Source organism: Taurulus bubalis (genome assembly GCF_910589615.1).
Source record: "Taurulus bubalis genome assembly, chromosome: 15".
NCBI classification, from domain to species: Eukaryota; Metazoa; Chordata; class Actinopteri; order Perciformes; family Cottidae; genus Taurulus; species Taurulus bubalis.
This window is the reverse complement of record NC_136603.1, coordinates 3901975-3917400: the sequence shown is the minus strand read 5'-3', so window position 1 is coordinate 3917400 and position 15426 is coordinate 3901975. Positions and strand designations below refer to the sequence as shown.

The following is a 15426-nucleotide window of genomic DNA, read 5'->3' as shown; positions in this document are numbered from 1 at the left end:
TCATTACTAAGTTATTACTGGATGTTTTTAACTAAAAAACAAATAATAGAAGTCACCATGAGTACCGACAATTACTTTCATTATTACGTGCTCTGGAAATGTATGTTTACATAATGCAAAATAGCTGCTCTTTTAAAAACAATGTGCTTTACATACACTTTTACATACACTCTCAACTTGAACCTGAAATCAGGTTTCCAAATTCTTGTTTCCTTTTGTAAACATATGAGAGCCGAAGGTTATTGTGCTACAGGTGTTATGACATGTTATGTTTAAATATGCAAATGAGGCATTATGTAAGGGTAACTTTTGAAGAATTTAGGAGAAATCTACAGACGAAAACAGACAAAATAGTAAAATAAAACCCTGAATGTGTATTTTTTAAGTGTTTTCTTTCCAAAAGACATGTTACAAAATAGCCCAACATTTATTAGAGCATTAAAAACAACAATGTTTTTGTAGCGCCTCCCGTTAACCCAGATTTCAGACGTGTAAATAAATAGTTTTTGCACATTGTGTGTCGCAGTGACAACAGAAACCCGGCGGCAGCAGCTTCACAAAAGCTGTCAGATAACATCGGGACAACATATTTCCTCCAGTGTGGAGCGACAATGCCCGTCTGCTCCGAGGGTCGTGACGAGTCTCCACACGTCTCAGGGGAAGAAATGTCTTCCGGCGAGAAAAAAAACACCAGCTTCAAAAAACAAGAAACTGTTAGGATGAACTCATCCCGCAGTGTCCCTTGTTGTGGTTCCAGTATTTGTATAAGGTTGAAACCCAACACATATACACTTGAGGTTTCCCTCTGAGCACACAGATATTACCTCTGCGGAATTATTCCTTATTTATCTCTGGTTACGGAAACATCCTCCCAAACTCTTTGTCTTGAGATTTCCTTTTCTTTCCCCGCACATTGAGAGCAACTCGAGCTTCTCACACCTTTCATGGTCTGGTTGGACCAGTTCTTATGGAGTTAGTTTCCCTTAATCTTCATTCAAGAGCGTGTCCTTTCAACTTTTGCTCAACAACTCTACGCTGGCACTCAGATATGTCTTTGCTAAGCACGCCTTTCCTGAGCTTCAGCTTCAGCCCTTCTATCACACTCGAGCCGCTCGTTTGTGCTCGTGAAAAGATCCCCAAAAATGTCCAAACAATTTGTAGTTGCTACCAAAATGTCGAGAGTTCATCAGACATCAAGGTGTAGTAACTAGCAAGTGTCACATTTTCAGTCATGAGCATTGCTTTTGAGGGAAAGCACACAATAAATAAAATACATAAGATTGAAAATTGTCTCCATGCAGCAATAATTTTAGCTATTATATATTATAAGATATGTTATAAGATCATCCTTTATTCGTCCCGCCTCGGAGAAATGTACAGGATTTACAGCGGCAGAGGGTTTAGTGCAAACCAGAGACATGGGGAAAAGAAACGAGATCAAAACAAGTACTATAAATAAACAATAAAAACAGAAAAGAATCCAGAATAACTGAAATGTTGCTGCTCAGAGGGATCTTTGTCGGTCTGGTTGAAGACCGCACATGCTGTTTGTTCTCTGTGTGCAAAACTAAACAACATCTGTAAGTAAAGAAGACTTTCTACAAACTAGAAACATAGATACCTGAAGCTAGTGACGGCACTGCCTGGTTACGATGATCCAAAAGAACACAGCGGCCCGCAGGCAAAGCGGTGAGGCACATGAAGCTTTGGGTGAGTTGTTCAGAGCTTTAGAGCATCACAGCTTTAGAGCTTCAGAGCTTTAGAGCTTCAGAGCTTTAGAGCTTCAGAGCTTTAGAGCTTCAGAGCTTTAGAGCTTCAGAGCTTCAGAGCTTTAGAGCTTCAGAGCTTTAGAGCTTCAAAGCTTCAGAGCTTTAGAGCTTCAAAGCTTCAGAGCTTTAGAGCTTCAGAGCTTTAGAGCTTCAAAGCTTTAGAGCTTCAGAGCTTTAGAGCTTCAAAGCTTTAGAGCTTCAGAGCTTTCGAGCTTTAGAACTTTAGAACTTTAGAGCTTCAGAGCTTTAGAGCTTCAGAGCTTCAGAGCTTTAGAGCTTCAGAGCTTTAGAGCTTCAGAGCTTCAGAGCTTTAGAGCTTCAGAGCTTTAGAGCTTCAGAGCTTCAGAGCTTTAGAGCTTCAAAGCTTCAGAGCTTTAGAGCTTCAGAGCTTTAGAGCTTCAAAGCTTTAGAGCTTCAGAGCTTTAGAGCTTCAAAGCTTTAGAGCTTCAGAGCTTTCGAGCTTTAGAACTTTAGAACTTTAGAGCTTCAGAGCTTTAGAGCTTTAGAGCTTTAGAGCTTCAGAGCTTTAGAACTTTAGAGCTTCAGAGCTTTAGAGCTTCAGAGCTTTAGAGCTTTAGAGCTTCAGAGCTTTAGAGCTTTAGAGCTTCAGAGCTTTAGAGCTTTAGAGCTTCAGAGCTTTAGAGCTTCAGAGCTTTAGAGCTTCAGAGCTTCAGAGCTTTAGAGCTTTAGAGCTTCAGAGCGCTGCAGGAATGAGTCCCAAAGCCCAGAAGTGAGTCATCTTTGTTGCACTTCTTGCTTCCTCGTCTCTGAAGGTATTTTTTATCTTGTGTGTTTTTGGTTCGATGCCTGAAATAACTGTTTAACATAAGCGGAAGAGATTTTATTGTCCGCCATAAAACAGGCCAGTGAACGTCCCTCTAGTGAATTTAGAAGCTTTTCCGTGTCTTAAAAAAAGAATTTCTCATTATTTTGAGAGTTATTGACTATTTAATAAAGTCAATTAAGTCTGTTAAAATTGTTATTATTGAAAGAAAAACATAAATATAACATCTTTATTATTTTAACTGTAGTTTATATAAATATATAATTCTCTGTGTGCAAAACTAAACAACATCTGTAAGTAAAGAAGACTTTCTACAAACTAGAAACATAGATACCTGAAGCTAATGACGGCACTGCCTGGTTACGATGATCCAAAAGAACACAGCGGCCCGGAGGCAAAGCGGTGATTTGATGTAATAATTGATATAATAATAAATATATGAAGTCCCTCTTTATCCGTGGTTATGTTTGCAGGTCAGCAGTACTGACCCGGCCTCTTGAAGTCCTTCCAGACACTCACGCGGTCATCGTAAGAGTGCGTAGTCACGGCTACGAGCTGCGAGTACGCACAGCGGTTGTACTGCTGCGGCTCCACCTGGAAATAACTCCAGTTCGGGGGGTCGGTGGGACTCATGCCCAAGTGCCTCATGCACAACCCCAGAAACACGTCTTCGATGTAAACGGCTGTAACGTGTCTGGAGGCCTCCACGAGCTTTCTCGGGAGGTCGAGGGATAAAATGTAGCCCATGCCCAAAGCGTAGCGAGGGTAAACCGGCGACGGGTAAATCTCCACAGGGAGGAACCACTTCGACTCCCGCTGCCTCAGGACCTCGGCGTTGCCTTGCACGAGTCCCGTCATGTAGTTGGTCCTCGGAGCGTTCGCCAACATGCCGACGAGCTTGGGCACGTTCAGAAACATGTCCGAGTCGATCTTCATGGCGTAGGCGGCGCCGGGACAGTGCGCGTCCAGCCACTCCAGCATCACCATGGTCTTGATGGTGAGGTTCTTGTAGGAGTCTAGGAAGTCGCTCTGGAGCAGGTCGTGGTGCTCGCGGCTCTCCTGCAGCAGCTGCCCGTCGGGCTGCCGCGTTCCCGTTCCCGTTCCCGCCCTGCCGTGCAGCCCCATCAGGAAGAACAGCGCCACCGCTTGGCCCAACGCCGTGCGCTCGCCGCCCCAGGTGCTGCGGATGACGTCGCGGTGGGCCCTGTTGTCGGGCGCCACGGGAACCATCAGAACCAGGAAAGGCTTCTGCTCCTCGCACGTCTTCGGCTCGTTTATGACGAAGTGGTACTCGGCGGGGTATTCCACCAGGTAGGGGCCAGGATATTTATAAGGAGTTGCCGTCTGCGCCTGAGTCTGGTTCGGAGTCTGGACGATCTCAGTTGGTTCAGATCCGTTGGTGCCGTGGCCGGGACCCCTCGGTTTGGGAAGGACGGTGCTTTGTCTGTGGCCGTTGGTCCTCATCCCCCACTTTGTCGGGTTCCACTCAGGCACCATTTCCCTTATGTTTGTGTTGTAGAAGAACAACACCACCGTCGACACCAGGACGACGAAGACGAAGTAGCGGCGGGAGGAGCTACACCACCTCTTGCTCTCCGGGGGCGTCCCAGCATCCTGATCCTGGCTGAGAGCAGAGAGGACACAGAGGGACGTATTTACTCAAGTACACGTACCGTGTTGTAGTTTTTCCACCACTACATTTATTTGCATTGGTATTGAAGGGAAGAATCCTCCTCAACGGGATATTCCTCGGGTGTTCAAGAATTGACAGGACAGGTTATATTACAATCAAGGTTATTTATTTAGCAATTACACACATACATGAAATGTATACCTATTACGAGGCCCCGGACTCTGCTCCCCTGCTAGTCTGCCCTTCACACAGTCTGCACACCCCAGGATGAGAGTGAGCCTCGTACTCTAAAAGCAATGGATATTTATCCTCTTTCTATCCAACTTCCTCTTTTCTGACTCCAAAGTTGTCACATTCTAAATAGAAAAGGGGAGCGGTCCGTCTGTACATCGGACATCTAAAGGTCACAAGGATGAGTTATACTGTCTGTAACCATGGTAAAGAAGCAGACAGCGGAACTCCTTCCATAAGGCAGGAACCAGATAAAGGCCCTCGTATAAGACCGTTTAAGGCCAAAAGCAAGCTTTATCGGTTAAAACCCGAGAGCATGTATAATACAGGTAGATCAAATCAAGCATTCTGATTGGTTGAGAGTGAGTCACGAGGTGTAGTTTATTCGGCCATAAAGTACTGTACAGCCTGTTTACATTTAGAGCGTTCCATATGAGTGCGCACTTAAAGTAACAGGTAGATTTAAATTGCGTGACCGTTAGTTGTCATTTCAAGCTTGACAGTCACCAAACATGTTTAGTGTAAACTTTGATATTGTAACGTCCGCAGTAACGACCCGCAGACGTTGGTTTCCTTAACCTGCAGGTGTTTTGCTTGAGTGTTCACAGTATTGCAACTTCGCTAACAGCAACGTTAGCTCAAACGGAACAGCTAACAAGCTCACGTAGCATCCCCCACACTAGCATAACGAACGACAACACACACGTCACTTCCTCCCTAAAATGAGATGAGGAATGAAAAGGGTTTGACCACAAAATCATGATCATTTCCAGTGAGAGATAATTACGTCGGTAATTTCCCGACGCGAGGCAAGTTCTGTAAACATCACGGAGGAGAAACATGACGGAGAAAAGACGGACAGAAGCAGCGAGAGCACTTCTTTACATCGGTGGCTGCGTGTCATCCTCCACCTGCTATCAAACTATAAAACTGACTGACTGCCTGATTTACTGACCAGGCAGTCAGTTTTATAGCCCCGTATGTGTATGGCGGTTGCATGTACCCGTATTATAAAAGCGATTAGGTGCTCGAGGCAGTACTGTGTCTACAATAATGTACTGTTCAAGGGAGTTGTTAGGCCCGACGCACAGCGGAGGGCCTAACAACTCCCTTGAACAGTACATTATTGTAGACACAGTACTGCCTCGAGCACCCTATCGATTAATTACATTCTCTTCAGCATTTATTTGCATTTTGAGCAATGTTAAACAGCAGCAACAAAAACAGTTTTCTGTTCAAATTACACGGCTGACATCTCAACGTTAAACATTGAACATGAGGAACAATGAGCACGCTCACTTGATGCTCACGCTTCCTTATAGTCATTAGTGATAAACATGGACATACTGAATAGAGACAGAAATGTTGCTGTTTATCTGACATTCAAGATACTTCCACCAATGCTTTTACTTCAATAAAGGAGTACTTCCCCTTCTGCAGAATTGTCACTTTTACTTAAGTACGTAAAGTACTTTTCCCACCAGTGCGGTATTAAGATAAGATAAAATAGAACTTTATTAACCCTGGAGGAAGTTCTTGAGCCAGAGTTTCATTGAAGTAACAATAGAGACAGAGTAAAAACTTCAACTAAAATAGAAAAAGTAAAATACAACAACAAATACCAGAGTAAAAACATGAAGTGTATAATAAGTGATACTAACACCAGTGTCTGATGGAAACTAAAGTATACAAGTAGTATTGAGCGTGTATATTGTGTATACATGATATATACTTCTCCCACTGCAGTAATGCTTCTTTTATGTATTTAGTACTGGAAGTAAATGAACAATACTTCTCATAAAAATGTCTTTGTTCGACAGATTAAACGTTAAAGTCTAGTTAATAAATGACCCCATGAGTTCCTGGCTCTTCTCTGCTTCCTCGTGAAAAAGGCTTAATGAATACAGGTGATGTAATACATTACATACCTTTGTCCTCCCGTAGCAAGGACACTTTCCAGCATGTTGACACTCCCAAAAACCTTGATTGTCGTCCGTTGTTTATATATATAAATATATATATATATATATAAATATATATATATATATATACTGTTTTTAATGGGGGCAGAAGAAACATGACACTGAAAAAGTCATGACTCGACTTTGAGGCACTCAGTTGCAGTGAGACTCTCAACTCGTCGCCTGACAAACTAACAGCACAAAAATATTGAAAAAATCATATCTCCGAGCGTTCGATTCCCAGATCCAGCCATCTCTGAAACGGAGCGCGCTCCTCGCTGCTGTCAGCCAGCTCTGGGGCTGTTGAAGTAACCATGGCGCTTCTACCTGTAGACACACCTTTGTTGGCCCTCCCCCTGTGTTGTTTCCCCCCTCTAAGCTGGTGTAAAGACGGGAATGCTCCAGAGCCTTTAAGGTGTGTGTGTGTGTGTGTGTGTGTGTGTGTGTGTGTGTGTGTGTGTGTGTGTGTGTGTGTGTGTGTGTGTGTGTGTGTGTGTGTGTGTGTGTTGAAAGAGGAGGCTGGGGTGTGTGATCGTACCGACTCAGCAGCAGGTTGTTTTATGTAAAGAGGAGTATGAGGTTCCTTTACTCTATTTACTCTATTTACTTTATTTTTTGGCAGAATGTTAGAATTGTTGCTTTGTGTGTTTCCGACACTCGAGAAGTGGCGGTGGGGAAGAATTCATTAAGTGAAGAGGAAGTATTCATTAAGTACAAGTGGTGGAATGTAAGTACCATGTAAGTACAGCTCCTCAAGAACTGCATTTAAGGGCAAAATGACAAGAAGTATTTTACTTGAGTTTCTCCACTTTGTGCAACTTTTCTTTCAGAGGTACATATTGTACTTTTTATTGTACTACATCTCAGAGGTACATATTGTACTTTTTATTGTACTACATCTCAGAGGTACATATTGTACTTTTTATTGTACTACATCTCAGAGGTACATATTGTACTTTTTATTGTACTACATCTCAGAGGTACATATTGTACTTTTTATTGTACTACATCTCAGAGGTACATATTGTACTTTTTATTGTACTACATCTCAGAGGTACATATTGTACTTGTTACTGTACTACATCTCAGAGGTCCATATTGTACTTTTTATTGTACTACATCTCAGAGGTACATATTGTACTTTTTATTGTACTACATCTCAGAGGTACATATTGTACTTTTTATTGTACTACATCTCAGAGGTACATATTGTACTTTTTATTGTACTACATCTCAGAGGTACATATTGTACTTTTTACTGTACTACATCTCAGAGGTACATATTGTACTTGTTACTGTACTACATCTCAGAGGTACATATTGTACTTTTTACTGTACTACATCTCAGAGGTACATATTGTACTTGTTACTACATTTGTCTGACAGCTTTACGAACCTTTAGAACTAACCTAGAAAGAACCTTGAGAAGGAACGTTTAACAATCAACAGAGTAAATAGTCTGATAGAAGTGAGAGCCGACAGAGGACAGAGAGCGATGCTTCTTTATGGTTCCCTCTGTGGTTCTCTGTGGTTTCCTCCCAGCAGCTTTACTGCTCCATGTGTCGCCTTCGCTCTGACCTTTTCCACCTCATGTCGTGGCGCCGTTGGACAGAGTGGGTGCAGAGAGAATAGAAGTCTGTGGACCAGATCATAAAAGTTTTATATAAACTTATAAACTTCTCATCCATGTATTTACATTTGACTGATAGTTACGTACGAAAGATTAGATATCATCATCCGGCTGTCATAGAATTTTTCTCGTAACTTGACATGTGGTGTGTGCTAGAACGATTTGTATTTCTGGGCAGAGCCGCCCTGAAGGATAGAGGTTTTCTTTTTAGCTCGCTTTCAGAGAATCTACGTCGACAACGAGGGATCTGAGGACGTGTGCTACCTGTCAATCACCTTGTAGCCCCGCCCCCTAAAGCGTCCCCTGCTTTCTGGTCTGTTTGACTCTAAATGACCATAATTTACTAAATGAACATCATGCTGTATTGAAGAAGACTTGAAACTAGAGATTGAGACATAAACTCATGTTTACAATGTTTACTGAGGGAATACATCAAGAGAAGTAGAGTCACTTATATAGACTTCTATACAACCAGAGGAGTCGCCCGCTGGTGGCCAGGAGAGAGAATGCAGCTTTAACATATGAAGCATATACTTCTATACAACCGGAGGAGTCACCCCCTGGTGGTCAGGAGAGAGAATGCAGCTTTAACACATGAAGCATAGACTTCTATACAACCAAGGGAGTCACCCCCTGGTGGTCAGTAGAGAGAATGCAGCTTTAACACATGACGCATATATACTTCTATACAACCAGAGGAGTCGCCCTTTGGTTGTCAGGAGAGAGAATGTAGCTTTAACACATGAAGCATAGATTTCTATACAACCAGAGGAGTCGCCCCCTGGTGGCCAGGAGAGAGAATGCAGCTTTAACACATGAAGCATATACTTCTATACAACCGGAAATGCAACCTGTTTTGAACTTTAGTTTCAAAAGCTGAAAAAACCAAATGGGATTCAAATGGGATTCAGATCTCCCATTTTGAAACTCATATATTTTGCTGCGTTCCCACTGAGCGTCCGCACTACGCCGTAGAGCTCTGTAAACGGAGGATACGTTTAAAACCCCCGGCGTCACGACCTCGCGTGGACGGGCGTCAACGGAGAAGTTTGGAAACGCCCGCGTTCGTAGGGGTATGTGACAAGCGCTGTCAGAGGCCGAGACCACCAAGAGAAAGGAGAGGAGCTGCCGTGTCACAGCAGCCGTTCCAAAGGTCAGAAATAAATCAGGCCAACTTCCCCCCAACACACCAGGTACAAGGTCCTCGTGCAGGCAGGTGTGTGACCTCCTGAGAGGTTTGTTTTTACCGCACAGGTGCACTCGCTCTCACGTTCAATGCTGATGTTGACAAAATTGACCTGCGGGTCTGAAATCCTTGACTAACCCGTCAAGTGTAAACAGAACCCGTGAGCGGGAATATCATGTGAATATGAGCACTGAGAGTCATCAGAGAATGCAAATCACGTGTAGGAAGTAGAAGTGTTCCGAGTATGAAAAGAGCAGTGTTCACAAAAAAGAGGCAGAGAGGTTGTGTGTCTGTGGTCACACACACACACACACACACACACACACACACACACACACACACTCCGCGTGCACATCTGATGTATCCTTCAAAACTGGGACAAAACTTGAAAGAAAACATGTTTGTAAATGTTTGATTTGTGGTCTTCAGTTTGTTCAGTGTGTTTTTTCGGAGCTGTGAGAAGCTGCTCACCTGTCGCTGGAGCTCCTCCCACTTTTAATCAGGAAAGCGCTAACTCATTTTATATTTAATCCTTTAAACTGTTTTTCAGCTGAGGATCTTTTACAGAGAATAAATATTCTGACGTTTATGTATAGTTTTAGATATGTGGAAGAACAACACAAGATACATGTATAAAAAAGATATTAGACAACTATTAAAGATATTTACACCATCTTAAAAAATAAATAATTTACTTTTGTATTTTTATTATTTTGCTTTTTTTCAACTTTTGTTATTATTTCTATTTTTCTTTTTATTTCTAATATTTTCCTTCGTTTTTGTCGGTCTTATTTCTTTATTATTGGACTATTGTTTTTCACAATAAAATATATAAACATTTGTGTTTATATTTGTGAGTAAATGTAATGCACTAAAGTGTATACAAGATAAAATAAGATAATCCTTTATTAGTCCCTCAGTGGGGAAACTACAGGATTACAGCAGCATATAGTGAATAAAAGAATAATGAAATAGAAACAAGTAATATAAATAAATATAAATAAGCAGTAAAACAGTAGAATATTAATGTACAGACTGAATAGAAAAGTATATATAAAAAAGTACTTAAACATATTGCACGTAATATTTCACCAGGTGAATGCTAAAGTGACCAAGTTCAGTTCAAGTGTTCGATTGTCAAAGTGGTCTATATATATATATATATATATATATATATATATATATATATATATATATATATAGCTGTAGCTGCAAGTAACACTGTAGCTTAAATAAAATATCATCAAAAGGGCTATTTTGAAATGCATTCCAGAACACACACACACACACACACACACACACACACACACACACACACACACACACACACACACACACACACACACACACACACACACACACACACATTCACACAGTGTTTCTCTCTGTATGTGAAAAAAGGATATTAGGATATTAAGGATATTATGATCATTCTTATAAATCGATCTGAAAACGTTTCACACTTGGAGAGTCGCTGACTTGATCCCTGACTGAAAACACGTGGGCGCAGAAATAAAGGCGTTAGTTTGCGGGTCGGCTGGTTTCTTTCTCCAGGTTTTGTGCGTTTGTCTGATTGATGGCGGTCACGGTGCAGGTGTGTAAAGCCACAAACAAACAACAAACAAAAAGCATTTGTGGGACCGGATCCTCCATCTCCTGCTTGAAAGGATTACTAGCAGGAACTAGTTCAGCACATGCGTGAAACCACATCCGTCTTCACAAAGCCAAACAACGGCCTGATCGGTGTTCTTGAGCCTATTTTAAACACCGTGGGACACGTTGCTCTGGTCCAGAGTGGTTTTAAAGCTATTTCATCGAAGTCAAGATGAGGCTTCTGCAATCTGAATAAAAAGACAGATCGGGTGTTTTTAGTTGTACTTTCACTGTGTGGTGTTTTGGTTTTTTTGCTGCGGGAATGTTGCACTAAAAAGACGGTATCTCTCGGTGGCATCCTCTTGAGTTTGAGCTTTATTACATACAATACAATAAGTAAAACCAAGACTGAAAGGTATAGGTAGAAGCATAAATTCTTATCAATTAAATCACTCATCGCGTGTGCAACTCAGGTGATGGTCGTTGATGCACAACAACATCGTTTGTCCCTGAAGACTTGCAGTGAAAGCCCTTTCAGAGTTGTTGGAAGAACTAATCGAACAATCGCAGACACCAATAATTAACATGCATATAAATGATGTGGGTATTGTTTTAAAGTGGACTTCACATTGTAAATCTAATCTGTGAGGAAGTGCATTCATATGTTTCTGGTCTTAGTGGTCCACATCCACGACAGATGTCTGATGGGGTCAAAAGCTTCAACGAAAAACAATAACAATCCTCAAAAGGATGAGAGGTTGAAAGTGAACTTTTGATCTGCCCAGAGAACTGTTACACATTCAAAGAAATGCACAACAGGAATGCACCACTGTTTTTGTTTTGCTTGTCAGGCGTTTGTTGTGTCACCAACGGGACACAACTGCATTTAGTTGTGCGTCCCTGTGTTGCATATTGACAATACATGATCCTTGAATCCTTGATAAAAACCAACAAATGAAGACAGAAATGTAGTGAAATTCATGGGAGCTACCGTCATGTAGTCGCCTGCCATTTATCATGTTCTATTGTAAATGTTCATATTTTCATTTTTAAAACCATGTCTTTAAACTATATAAACTGTGTTTATTGTCATGCACCAATCACCAAGAAAAACTTTCTCGTATGCGCAAACATACCTAAAAATAAACCTTTCTGACTCTGATCTGAACACCTCTTTGTTTTGCATTTGTAGATTTAGTATATTTACCATTAAATGAAATGAATTACATACATTTGATTTCTGCTACTTGTGGATCTCTATATGTATAATATCTTAACTCAAAAAACACTATATTATATATATATATATTTATATATATATATGTATATATATATATATATATATATATATATATATATATATATATATATATATATATATATATATATATATATACACACATATGTACCTATATATAAATATCGACAGATATAGACAATGTGCATAAAAGGGCATCGCGGGCTCCCGTCCTTTTTCCTCGGGTCCTACGTCATGACGTCATGGCAGCGTCATAACTTCCAACACATCCGCCGCTTCCTGGCCGGCCCAGGCAGGCGCCTCAGGCCCCGCTCCAGCAGTGACCCGTTACCCGCTCATCAGCTCCACACCGCCGCGCACCGGTCCGCGAGGAGCCGGTATGACTGAATGAACCGGCCGGAAGCGAGGTCGAGTCCCGGGACTGCGCTGCTCGGTGAGTCGCGACCAGCCGTTAACGGACTGACCTGCTGCCATATGTTCTCTATCCCAATCACAGCAGTGACATCACCTCCATCTTCCTCCTATTCACACAGCGACCGGCAACAATGAGAACAACCAGTGTGTGTGTGTGTGTGTGTGTGTGTGTGTGTGTGTGTGTGTGTGTGTGTGTGTGTGTGTGTGTGTGTGTGTGTGTGTGTGTGTGTGTTTGTGTGAGTGTGGTCTTGACTTATGTACATTTACACAAGTGGTGTACTTATAGTGGTACTCTTTAGGATTTGAGCCCTGGTTCTATTGGAGTGAAAACAAAAGGATCAGTGCTTTGTGTTCAGCTGTTTTTGTTTTTATTTTCCTGGGGTGTTACCACCGACACCCAGTTTGAAAAACTGCTAAATATGAAAGTATTGCAGTACTTTCAATCCCCATCGTGTAACTTCCTCGTGACTTCACATTTAAAAGAACGTCTTTGTATGAAAATGCAGTCAGCAGACATACAAAGATGACAAGATTAAGGTATTTGTACTATGCTTGAGTATTTCCATTCATTCCATATACGCCTACTGTACTACACCTCAGAGGTATATATTGTACTTTTTACTGTACTACACCTCAGAGGTATATATTGTACTTTTTACTGTACTACACCTCAGAGGTATATATTGTACTTTTTACTGTACTACATCTCAGATGTATATATTGTACTTTTTACTGTACTACACCTCAGAGGTATATATTGTACTTTTTACTGTACTACACCTCAGAGGTATATATTGTACTTTTTACTGTACTACACCTCAGATGTATATATTGTACTTTTTACTGTACTACATCTCAGAGGTATATATTGTACTTTTTACTGTAATACATCTCAGAGGTATATATTGTATTTTTTACTGTACTACATACATATTAATGGAGCAGTAATATTAATACAGAAGCATCAGATGACATTTTATTGCACGATCAATACTTCTACTTTGTTTGAGTGCAGGACTTTTAGTATTAGTACTTCAGTAAAAGATATAAATACTTCTTCCAGCAGGGACTAAAACTATGAAAACATTATCTGCATGAAATCCCCAGAGGAGAGAAATATTAACGGATTAATAGAGGAAGTCAAAAACAATTAGATAAAAGTAAAATGAAATATACATATTAATATTAATACAGCAGTCATATTACACCGGACACGTACCAACAATAACGGCACCGTGAACCCGTCCTGTCCACAGTGCCGGGCGGCCGTGGTGATGGTGTTGGACTCGGGTGAAGTCCTCATGGATCCGGTCGAGGTTGAGAGCGTCGGGAGCAGCGGGGGCCCGTTGGAGCCGGATGTGCGGGGGCCCAAAGCCGCCGCCGGGTCCAGGAGGAGCAACGTCGCGAAGAAGGAGAAGGCGTCCCACAATGGACTTCCGGCGGAGACGAACAGCAGCCCGGTAGCGCCGAGGAGGCCGTCCTCGTCGGTGTCGGCGGCGCGAGGCGGGGCCGCGCCACGCCCGCCGCTCCGCCGGCCCCTGAGCCTGGAGGTGACGTCCCAGCGGCTGCGGTGGCCTCAGGAGCCGCCGGCGGACCGGCGGATCGTGCAGCCGCCGTGGCGGAGCGGCTCAGCCGCCCCGTCGCCGCCGGCTCGCGGTCCGGGCGGCTGGATGCGGCGCAGCGAGAGCACCTGCTCCGTCAACTACCCGCCGGGGCTCCGGGTCGGCCGGGGCCAAATGAGACCCGCCACCTCCCTGCCGCACATAGCGAGGAGGGAGGTCGGCAGGTCGCTGCCCGAGCCGCCCAGGCCCTGTCTGCTCGTGGCCCTCAGGCCCCTGAACCTGGAGCAGGAGAAGCAGACCTTCTTCCAGTCCGACTACACGTACGAGCCTCAGTTCGAATACTCGCAGCCGGAGCCCAGGGGCGTGTTGGACAAGTACCGAGAGGGATCGGGCCTCTTCCTCGAACAGGTACGGTACCAGAACCTCTACGGGTCACCTGTGAGGTCATCAGGGGGCAGCCTCCGATTCTGTGAAGTGAAGCCGACGAGGAAGTGTCTTAAAGCTGCACTCTCACTACTGACCACCAGGGGGCGACTCCTCTGGTGGTATAGAAGTATCTTGATTTATTCCCTCAGTAAACATTGTAAACATATTTATGGTCTCATAGACTTCTATACAACCAGAGGAGTCGCCCCCTGGTTGTCAGGAGAGAGAATGCAGCTTTAACACATGAAGCATAGACTTCTATACAACCAAAGGAGTCGCCCCCTGGTGGTTAGGAGAGAGAATGCAGCTTTAACACATGAAGCATATACTTCTATACAACCAGAGGAGTCACCACTGGTGGTCAGGAGAGAGAACGCAGCCTAAACACATGATGCATATACTTCTATACAACCAGAGGAGTCGCCCCTTGGTGGTCAGGAGAGAGAATGCAGCCTTAACACATGATGCATAGACTTATATACAACCAGAGGAGTCACCCCCTGGTGGTCAGGAGAGAGAATGCAGCTTTAACACATGAAACATATACTTCTATACAATCAGAGGAGTCACCACTGGTGGTCAGGAGAGAGAATGCAGCTTTAACACATGAAGCATATACTTCTATACAACCAGAGGAGTTGACCCCTGGTGGTCAGGAGAGAGAACGCAGCTTTAACACATGAAGCATATACTTCTATACAACCAGAGGAGTTGACCCCTGGTGGTCAGGAGAGAGAACGCAGCTTTAACACATGAAGCATATGCTTCTATACAACCAGAGGAGTTGACCCCTGGTGGTCAGGAGAGAGAATGCAGCTTTAAGACATGAAGCATAGACTTCACTCGGCAGAACCTGAGGTTGCTTTCTGGTCACTCTTCCTCCTCCTTTAGCCTGTGGAGTTCATACAACGATGATGATGATGATGATGATGATGATGATGAGTTTTCTGTGCCACTGCAGGCGGTGGGAATCATGGAG

General features: G+C 43.0%; 2 protein-coding genes across 2 annotated transcripts in view; one reads left to right on the top strand and one right to left on the bottom strand.

Moving 5' to 3' along the window:
* Positions 1 to 3027: 3027 nt before the first annotated feature.
* On the bottom strand, positions 3028 to 12519 carry LOC306747459 (beta-1,3-galactosyltransferase 5; the record flags this gene model as incomplete). The annotated part of the gene is made up of 2 exons (XM_079230517.1): positions 3028 to 4177; positions 12377 to 12519. The coding sequence occupies 2 exons, from the start codon at positions 12517 to 12519 to the stop codon at positions 3028 to 3030; spliced, it is 1293 nt and encodes a 430-aa protein (XP_079086643.1).
* Positions 12520 to 13733: 1214 nt separating this feature from the next.
* kiaa0895l overlaps positions 13734 to 15426 on the top strand; it is a gene marked incomplete at both ends in the record, with an annotated part of 6565 nt that continues 4872 nt past the window's right edge. The window contains 2 exons of the mRNA XM_079231230.1: positions 13734 to 14429; positions 15409 to 15426. The exon at positions 15409 to 15426 is cut by the window's right edge and continues 126 nt beyond it. Of these exons, the coding sequence (XP_079087356.1) occupies positions 13734 to 14429; positions 15409 to 15426 (714 nt within the window). The remainder of the gene's footprint in view (positions 14430 to 15408) is intronic.